The sequence below is a fragment of the Salvelinus fontinalis genome, chromosome 26 (genome assembly GCF_029448725.1).
Source record: "Salvelinus fontinalis isolate EN_2023a chromosome 26, ASM2944872v1, whole genome shotgun sequence".
NCBI lineage: Eukaryota > Metazoa > Chordata > Actinopteri > Salmoniformes > Salmonidae > Salvelinus > Salvelinus fontinalis.
The window spans coordinates 36,703,105-36,713,104 of record NC_074690.1 but is presented as its reverse complement, the minus strand read 5'-3'; the positions used below and the strand labels follow the sequence as shown (position 1 = coordinate 36,713,104).

At 45.3% G+C, this 10,000-nt stretch overlaps 1 protein-coding gene and 1 pseudogene across 1 annotated transcript; one reads left to right on the top strand and one right to left on the bottom strand.

Annotated features, from left to right (window-relative positions):
* Positions 1-163: 163 nt before the first annotated feature.
* On the top strand, positions 164-1,675 carry LOC129824218 (transmembrane protein 69-like). The gene is made up of 3 exons (XM_055883694.1): positions 164-283; positions 539-587; positions 758-1,675. Exons 2-3 carry the CDS (start codon positions 546-548, stop codon positions 1,493-1,495), a joined length of 780 nt encoding a protein of 259 aa, XP_055739669.1. The 5' UTR covers positions 164-283; positions 539-545; the 3' UTR covers positions 1,496-1,675.
* Positions 1,645-5,839, bottom strand: LOC129824219 (actin-binding protein IPP-like; annotated as a pseudogene).
* Between the last annotated feature and the right edge of the window lie 4,161 nt (positions 5,840-10,000).

Sequence of the window (10,000 nt, the reverse complement as noted above, 5' to 3'; positions counted from 1 at the left end):
ACTGAACAGGAGTGGGGAAAAAAGTTAAATAAATAAAACATGTGATGTAGCTTAGAAACAACCTAGAGTAACATCGAAATTGTCCGTTTACACTAACTAGTACAAATCAAAATACTAGCTACATATTTGTGATATTGAACGTTACTCACTAGCTCCAAGGCGCTCTGTTAATCAAACCGTGTGTACATCGAACTTTCGCCAGACACTGTGAATCGAGAAAACGACCTTACACACCTCTGCTATGGCTAACTTTTAAGTGGACTGTACCGCGTGAAGATCAAGGGTAAAACGGATAATATATATTTCTAAACGTAATAAAATTACATTTGCAAAGGCTTTTGTTAGAACACATCTATTTTGGGTAGCTAACGCGTTAGCTAATGCTGAAGAGGTCAAAGCTAACCAACAGCTAACTAACTAACCAACTTGATTTTGTAAAATATGGCATTACGAAATGTGTAACGTATACCAATCACATGTGAAACTGGCTTTACATTCCTTATGTTCTAAAATGTGCATGCGCCTCTTTTCCTTTTAGATTGAAAATGTTCTCATTTGCATTGAAAAGGCACTTCAATCCCTGTGTGGTAAGAATACACATTATATCAGTTCTGTGACTCCATAATATTGGTCTATCTTTTGTCCATTTGATCTGGAACAAATAGCCAAGAACATATGGGTTCTCTGTACCAGGATGGAGGCACAGATCATGTAAAACCCTACTGAGAAATGCATTTGCAATTGTCTTTATTCTCAGGGTCCATCATGGCGATCGCTGCAGTGCGTACTCCGTGGGTCCAGCTGCATGGTGAAGAGGGAATGTTTTTACACTAGTTCCAACCCCTTGTTGGCTCCACAAGTTTCCATGGCAACATCACTACTGTTCCCGAAATTAGCCTCCTTCAGGCTTCTGAGCCTCAGGCCCCTGAGCTTCTCTGCCTCTTTGCTCTGCCAGGGTCACCCCGTGCCCACGGCCCCTGGGAGAAGACAGGAGAACCAACAACGCCTCAGCATGAAAGCCCTGGCCTATGCGCCCAAGCCTGCTTTGTACCTCGGCTTCTCCGGCCTCCTTCCATTCCTGGGTGCCCCCCTCCTGATGGCTGTGACCCAGTCCTACCTCCCTGAGGTGGCCTACGCCCAGGTGGTCTACGGGGCTTCAATCGTGTCCTTCCTGGGTGGGGCCCGCTGGGGCTTTGCCCTGCCTGAGGGGAGCCCTGCCCAGCCCAACTGGATGAACCTTGGCAACAGTGTGGTGCCCTCCCTGCTGGCCTGGCTGGCTCTGCTCTGCAGAGACAACATCACAGAGGGAGCCCTAGTGGTCATCATGGGGCTGGGCCTGGCCCTGCACTATGACCTCACACTGCTGCCTGGTTACCCCGGCTGGTTCAAAGCCATGAGAACCATACTCACTCTGGTGGCTACCTTTTCCCTGGTGGCCACACTGACATTGCAGAAGATGTGCCCGGAGAAGAAGATCAATGCACAAGAGAATTGACTAGGTAATTACTAAGGGATATTAAAGTTAGCACTTGAAAGCTAAATTCTCTCAAAGTGAACAGTGGAACTGACCATTGTGGGATTAGTTCAGTAGGAGCAAACAGGGAGAAAACAACATTAAAAAAATGGAAATGGTGCAACGCAACAAACATTTCCAATAAAATACATTTTCACTGGATTTCCTTTTAATCAATTTGCTACTTAGACATTTCCGTACCTCAACAGGTGAGTGGTGAAATACAATTTCACATTGTAATCTAGTGCCGCTGCTGAATGAAGGTGATACAAGCTCATTCCAACCAAAGGGGACATTTCTCAGTAGAATGATACTGTAAGCTTAGCATTTCCAACCATAACAGTTTGACATGAGGACCATAAGTAACATTTTGCTCGTAGTAGCTTCTTGCTTCTGTCATCAAGTGCAGTACAGGGTTTAATACAACTCCGTGTAAACACATGAAGCCCATCGCCCTAGCAGTCAGTCTACCTTCAGTCAACATGGATAATGGACAACTCCCATGTAAGTTAATAGTTTTGGTGTTCATTTTAAATGTGACACTGAAGTTGGGCAAAAAATATTATTCAAATATACAATCAAAGTGCACAGGTTGAAACAATTGATAGGATATCGGTGACAAACATCCTTTACACTTATGTATAACGTAATGGTCCTGAAAGCACCAATGTTTAAGTCCACACAAATTAGCAGAGAAAATACAGTAAACAATGAAACCTATTTACCCTCCAGAAACACTGGCACACCTCTGAAACAGAGCAGGAAGTATATGACTGAGTGATGGAGACAGACAGGTCTGCCATGTAACTGACGGAGTAGGTACTGCAGTCTTGCTAGCTCATTTGAATCAACAGTCTCCCGGTTGGCAGTCTCCCAGTCATCTGTTTGTCTGTGTACAATAAACTTCTAGTTCAGTTACATAAAAGCAATAAAATATCCAAAATAACAGAACAATCCAAACATTCTGAAATCCATCAATCCCCCTGCAAGACCACAGAAAGTGATTTGCCTTGTATTTTGCAAAGACCAAACTGTTCTAGCTAGAAAAAGGCTCTGTGTTCATGCTCTGTGAGGTGATGAAAAAAGTATTCTAAGAGTCGCACACTCTATTGGCTATTTGAGTACAATATGGGAAATAACAGAATTCGATTCTCCTGCAGCATTCTGCCACTACTGTTCAAAAGTTAAAACACATTGCTGGTGAAGGCTGTTGACAATGAACTCGAGGACTCGTCTTTGATGTGGCTAAGATGTGTTGTCTAGTGTGTCCACCCAGGTACCAAACCAGGTCTCAGGCAAGGTTGCTCATCATGTAACCAACAGTCTTCTCGTCTGAGATTCAGGTTTGTTCCAGAGAAACCTAAAACCGCAGTCGAGCCTACTCATAAGGTGACCGAACCACCTACGCTTGTTCCACTAGGGCTCCTCTCAGAGCACGGCCACGCCCCCATCACAGCGGCTGGTGATCATGTTGCCGATCTCCGTCCAGGTGGGGGTCGTAGATCTCCAGAGTCCACTGTCACAGGGGCCGAGAAGTCTGCTGGAGCCCCCCCCTCTCCCCCACAGCGTACAGCAGCCCGTTAACAGCTGACACAGACACCCCGGCTCTAGCTACCGCCATTGGGGCCACCTCCACCCACTTCTCCTGTAGAGGGAAACAGACATGTTCGAGGGACACCGTCTGAGGTCACTATCTACATAAAGCTATGATGAGGTATTGTGACAACGTGCTGCTTTTCAAACAAAGTCGTATTTATATACGTCCGAATTGAGAAGGACATGTGAAGACTGCCCGAGTGCCAACCCCTCTGAGTTTTGACCTGACTAGCAGTATATAAATCTACCCTAACTCCCTCACCTCCTTGGGGGAGCCCAGTGCCTCGTTCCAGCCCCCCACGGCATAGATGCAGTTGTTGAGGTACGCCCACGTAGGCCTGCCGGGTCACCATGACGGGCAGGGCGCTCCAGCGCCGGGAGATGGGGTTGTACACCTCCATCCCCTCATCACTGATTCCCCCAGATCACATAGATGAAGCCTAGACAGAGGGGAGAGGGGAATGAGCAGAGGCCATTCAGAGAAATTATGTAATTGAGGTAATAAACATTGAGACAGCGGAAGCAATTATATTGATATGGTATGTTTCGTTAGAAATGTCTTGTTGTGCATTGTCAGCCTGTAACTTTCATGCCCAGATATAATTGCCCATTTTGGGATAAAGAAAGTGAATTGAATTAGCAGCCAAAGTAGTATCGAGGCACTGCCATGCTTCCAATGATCTCCCACTTATTCTCTGTCGGGTCGTACCGCTCCATCGTCTTCCCAATCTCTGATCCAACCCAACCACCTGCAGAAACACAGTAGTGAGGAGACATCATGGTGACCTATTCATATAGTATCTTATCCCATAGACTCTTAAAAAAATCCCAAAAGAAAGACTTGGACACTATTATAATTTCAATAATTAGCAGGGCAACCCCAAAAAAATTGGGGTATTTTAACGGTGTAAGAAATAAAAGGATTTCTTGATAAATAAGTAAAAATAAGACAGATCCTGCTTGACAAATCAGGAGTATCATTCCATCTCATCACCTATGTACTCGAAGAGTCTCTGTGGGGAGAGCAGGGGGAACCTGACTGGGTCCAGCACCTCCACCACGTTTCTTCCTCTTGGCCACGTCCTGAAGGACCCAGTCCATGGCTGCCGTGAATACCTGGTACTCATCTTCGATCCGCAACTCCTCGCTCCGCAGCAGCTTCACCAGCTGGTCCTTGGACAGGCCCCACATCCAACACACCTAAAGGTCAGATGTTCCAATTGTGATTTTTGTTCGTTGGTGTAAGTGTTATAACAGGTTGGGAACATGCTATTCACCTTTTGTTACACACACTCAGCAGATTGGAATGAGATGGAAGGGGAAAGAGAATCTGAAGACAGACCGATGGAGGAAGAAGAATACTGTGTCGCACCTCCAGAACGTGTACATGGACGTAGTTCTCAGTGAACTCCAGCATGTCCATGCAGGCGATCTGCTCCAGGAACTGGTATAACCCCACACAGTTGGACAGGTCCATGTGGCTTTTGAGAAACTCTCCACAGATAGACACCACCTCACTCAGCTTCAGCATGTCTGCTGCCACCATCAGCTCCTGCATGTTCTCCACCGTCACACGAATCATGCCTGGACTGATTCAGTTCAAAGAAACAAAGAAATCTGTATTATATACTGTTTTGTGTATGAACACTACTGTACACTACACACTCAGTAAATTGTACATTTCATGATAGGACGAACCTGTGTATATGAACTCCAGCAGGACCTCAAACACCTGTGCCTCGAACCCCAGGATCTGGACCTCCTCCTTGTCTGCCTCGCTCATCCACCCAAAGAACAGAGCAGAGAAGTAGGGGCTGCTGGCAGCCAGGACAAGCTTATGGACACTGAACACCCGGCCTCCCAGCCGTAGCCTGACGTCACAGAAGTCTGCCCGGAGACGCATCTTATTCATCTGGGCCAGGATGAGCTGGGCATAGCGGTCCGACACAAACAGAGCCTGCTCAGGGGACTGGGTCGTCACGCCAGCTGCAGATATGTCACCGCCACCGCAGACATTGCTCCCAGGGATGAAGGTGGGGAGCAGGGTGGAAACATTACATGGTGGCTCTGTCACCAGGACAGACAGGGGTGGTGTCACAGAGATTGTACACACATACTACTGGACTCTCCAAGCAGACACATCTGACTCTAGGGAGAAGAGCACAAGAAACATGAAAGATGACACAATCTCAAACATAACATATGCATATTGTAACATGCTGGTATATGATAAATACCATCATAATGATTCAAGTGCCAAATATTTTCTCCTGCTGTTCTGCCTGTTGCTTTTCTCTTCAAATGTGTTTTTGGATTCTTATCTCCTTTAAAGTTAAAGTCATGCATATAATTGTGCATGTATCAGTTACCAAAAAGTCCCTTGTCTTTATATCATCACCACCATCCGATCTGGTTCAAACTGTAAACCGGCTCATGACAAAATATTTCCTATAAAGCAAACAGAATTTAGCAGGCGCGCTACATTTCTGCGGGTATGTGAGAGATGGGGTCAGATCATTTTATTATTTGAATGGAAAATCATGACAATCGAAAATGCTGAAATGGAAACTTTTCTTCACAAAGAAAATATAATACACCAACCTGCACAGTTTCTTGCTAGTCGTCCTCAATTTCTCTAGTTAGCTAGCTAGTTACTTGCTGCTGGCAACTTCCGCATACTTTTTCTGGATCGACGGGCTTGAGTTTAATGACTAGGCCTAACTAAGCAAAAACCAAACGTCTAATCATATCAACACCACTAGACGGCAGCATTGCCTTTAGTGTGCAAGTGAAACATCACAATCGGCAGCAATAAGAGCCTGGGCCAAAGATGCTGGAACCAAAAGCCTGCATTGCTGCCTGCTTGCCTACCAACATGCAGGTCACAACCATAGTTAAAACCACATGATTATCCTCATGATAATCCTGCAGGCAGTAGCACTTGGTCATAAGAGAAGCAAGAAATGCCTATTTTGCAATATCCCTCCCTATCTGCATTCTGTTTGTTATTGCCCAAGACTGAAAGTGCTGTTAGTTAAATGGCAGGGCGAAGAGTGAGTGTTTTTAATTGAGCTGGGCAGGTCATGGCCTCTTCATGCACATAGGGCCAAATTCAGAATTCAAACAAATCAAAGTCTATTTGTCACTTACACAGATTAGCAGATGTTAAAGCAAGTGCAGTGAAATGCATGTGTTTTTATCTCAAGCAGTGCAGTAAATGTCTAACTGTACAATATTAATACACAGATATACCCTCCCAAGGAAGAAGAAACAAGAAATTAAGAAACATCAGAACGAGCAATAACAAAACAAGAAATGTCAGAGTCCGGAATATAAATATGTGGTGTGTGTATAGACAATTTGGACAATATATAAGTAGAAAAAAGGTATGTACAGCAGTAGTTATATAGGATGAGCTATGTCGAGAATACAGTATGTACAGTGCATTTAGAAAGGATTCAGAACCCTTGACTTTTCCACATGTTACGTTACAGCCTTATTCTAAAAATGATTAAAATATTTTAATGATCAATCTACACACAATACCCTATAATGACAGTGAAAACAGGTTTTTATACATTTTTGCATATGTATATATATAAAAAAAATGACACAAGTATTCAGACCCTTTGGCATGAAACTCAAAATTGAGCTCAGGTGCATCCTGTTTCCATTGATCATCCTTGAGATGTTTCTACAACTTGATTGGAGTCCACCTGTGGTAAATTCAATTGATTGGACAGGATTTAGAAAGGCACACACCTGTCTATATAAGGTCCCACAGTTGATAATGCATGTCAGAGCACAAACCAAGCCATGAGGTCAAAGGAATTATCCCTAGAGCTCCGAGACAGGATTGTGTCGAGGCACAGATCTGGGGAAGGGTACCAAAACATTTATGCAGCATTGAAGGTCCCCAAGAACACAGTGGCCTCCATCATTCTTAAATGGAAGAAGTTTGGAACCACCAAGACTCTTCCTAGAGCTGGCCGCCTGATGGTCACTATGACAGAGCTCCAGAGTTCCTCTGTGGAGATGGGAGAACTTTCCAGAAGGACAACCATCTCTGCAGCACTCCACCGATCAGGCCTTTATGGTAGAGTGGCCAGACAGAAGCCACTCCTCAGTAAAATGTTTGCCAAAAGGCACCTAAAGACTCTCAGACCATGAGAAATAAGATTATCTTGTCTGATGAAACCAAGATTGAACTCTTTGGCCTGAATGCCAAGCATCACGTCTGGAGGAAACCTGGCACCAGTCGACCCATAGTGGTGTAACTGCCTACGTCAACACCTTCTACTCATGAGACCAAGCCCATGCATATACAGTTATACAAACTTGCAGAAGAAAACATTAGTCCAGTGTTTTCTAAGGGCTCAGCAGTAATTGGTAAGAAGAAGGGCGGGGGCCTTATGATTAACAAGGCGTGGTGTGATCATAACAACATACAGGAACTCAAGTCCTTTTTTTGTTCACCTGACTTAGAATTCCTCACAATCAAATGCCGACCGCATTATCTACCAAGAGAATTCTCTTCTATCATAATCACAGTCGTGTATATTCCCCCCCAAGCAGACACATCGACAGCCCTGAACGAACTTCATTTGACTCTATGTAAACTGGAAACCACATATCCTGAGGCTGCATTTATTGTAGCTGGGGATTTTAACAAGGCTAATCTGAAAACAAGGCTACCTAAATTTTATCCGCATATCGATTGCGCAACCCGGGCAGGCAAAACCCTGGATCATTGTAATTCTAACTTCCGCGACGCATATAAGGCCCTCCCCCACCCTCCTTTTGGAAAAGCTGACCACGACTCCATTTTGTTGCTCCTAGCCTATAGACAGAAACTAAAACAGGAAGTACCCGTCTGTTCAACGCTGGTCCGACCAATCGGATTCCACGCTTCAAGATTGCTTCGATCACGTGGACTGGGATATGTTCCGCATAGGGTCAAACTACAACTGATGAATACGCTGATTCGGAGAGCGACTTTATTAGCAAGTGCATCAGTGATGTTGTACCCACAGTGTCTATTAAAACATTCCCCAACCAGAAACCGTGGATTGATGGCAGCATTTGCGCAAAACTGAAAGCGTTAACCACGGCTTTTAATCAGGGCAAGGTGACCGGAAACATGACAGAATACAAACAGTGTAGCTATCCCCTCCGTAAGGCAAGCTAAGCTTCAGTATAGAGACAAAGTAGAGTCACAATTCAACGGCTCAGACATGAGAGGTATGTGGCAGGGTCTACAGTCAATCACGGACTACAAAAGAAAAACCAGCACCGTCGCAGACCACGATGTCTTGCTCCCATACAAAATAAACAACTTCTTTGTTTGCTTTGAGGATAATACAGTGCCACTGACACAGCCCGCTACCAAAACCTGCGGGCTCTCCTTCACTGCAGCCAACGTGAGTAAAACACCATTGTTCCTGTTCCCAAGAAAGCTAAGGTAACTGAGCTAAACGACTACCGCCCCGTAGCACTCACTTCCATCATCATGAAGTGCTTTGAGAGACTAGTCAAGGACCATATCACCTCCACCCTACCTGACACCCTAGACCCACTCCAATTTGCTTACCGACCCAATAGGTCCACAGACGACGCAATCGTAACCACACTGCACACTGCCCTAACCCATCTGGACAAGAGGAATACCTATGTAAGAATGCTGTTCATCGACTACAGCTCAGCATTTAACACCATAGTACCCTCCAAACTCGTCATCAAGCTCGAGACCCTGGGTCTCGACCCTGCCCTGTGCAACTGGGTCCTGGACTTCCTGACGGGCCGCCCCCAGGTGGTGAGGGTAGGTAACAACATCTCCACCCCGCTGATCCTCAACACTGGGGCCCCACAAGGGTGCGTTCTCAGCCCTCTCCTGTACTCCCTGTTCACCCATGACTGAGTGGCCATGCACGCCTCCAACTTAATCATCAAGTTTGCAGACAACACTACAGTGGTAGGCTTGATTACCAACAACGACGAGACGGCCTAAAGGGAGGATAAACTCACACTCAACGTCAACAAAACAAAACAAAGGAGATGATCGTGGACTTCAGGAAACAGCAGAGGGAGCAGCCCCCTATCCACATCAACGGGACAGTAGTGGAGAGGGTGGAAAGTTTTAAGTTCCTCGGGGTACACTTCACGGACAAACTGAAATGGTCCACCCACACAGACAGCGTGGTGAAGAAGGCCCAGCAGTGCCTCTTCAACCTCAGGAGGCTGAAGAAATTCGGGTTGTCATCAAAAACAGTCACAAACTTTTACAGATGCACAATCGAGAGCATCCTGTCGGGCTGTATCACCGCCTGGTACGGTAACTGCTCCGCCCACAACCATAAGGCTCTCCAGAGGGTAGTGAGGTCTGCACAATGCATCACCGGGGGCAAACTACCTGCCCTCCAGGACACCTACACCACCCGATGTCACAGGAAGGCCAAAAAGATCATCAAGAACAACAACCACCCAAACCACTGCCTGTTCACCCCGCTATCATCCAGAAGGCGAGGTCAGTAAGAGAGACTGAAAAACAGCTTCTATCTCAAGGCCATCAGACTGTTAAACAGCCATCACTAACATTGAGTGGCTGCTGCCAACATACTGACTCAACTCTAGCTACTTTAATAATGGAATAATTGATGTAATAAATGTATCACTAGCCACTTTAAACAATGCCACTTTATATAATGTTTACATACCCTACATTACTCATCTCATATGTATGTACTGTACTCTATACCATCTACTGCATCTTGCCTATGCCGTTCGGCCATCACTCATTCATATATTTTTATGTACATATTCTTATTCATTCCTTTACACTTGTGTGTATAAGGTAGTTGTTGTGAAATTGTTAGGTTAGATTACTTGTTAGAT

What these genes read in the sequence shown, in the direction of transcription:
- LOC129824218 (XM_055883694.1), top strand. Translation starts at nt 546, where the DNA reads ATGTTCTCATTTGCATTGAAAAGGCACTTCAATCCCTGTGTG. An exon ending in GGCACTTCAATCCCTGTGTG is followed by an intron (nt 588 to 757) that starts GTAAGAATACAC and finishes CTTTATTCTCAG; the next exon opens with GGTCCATCATGGCGATCGCT.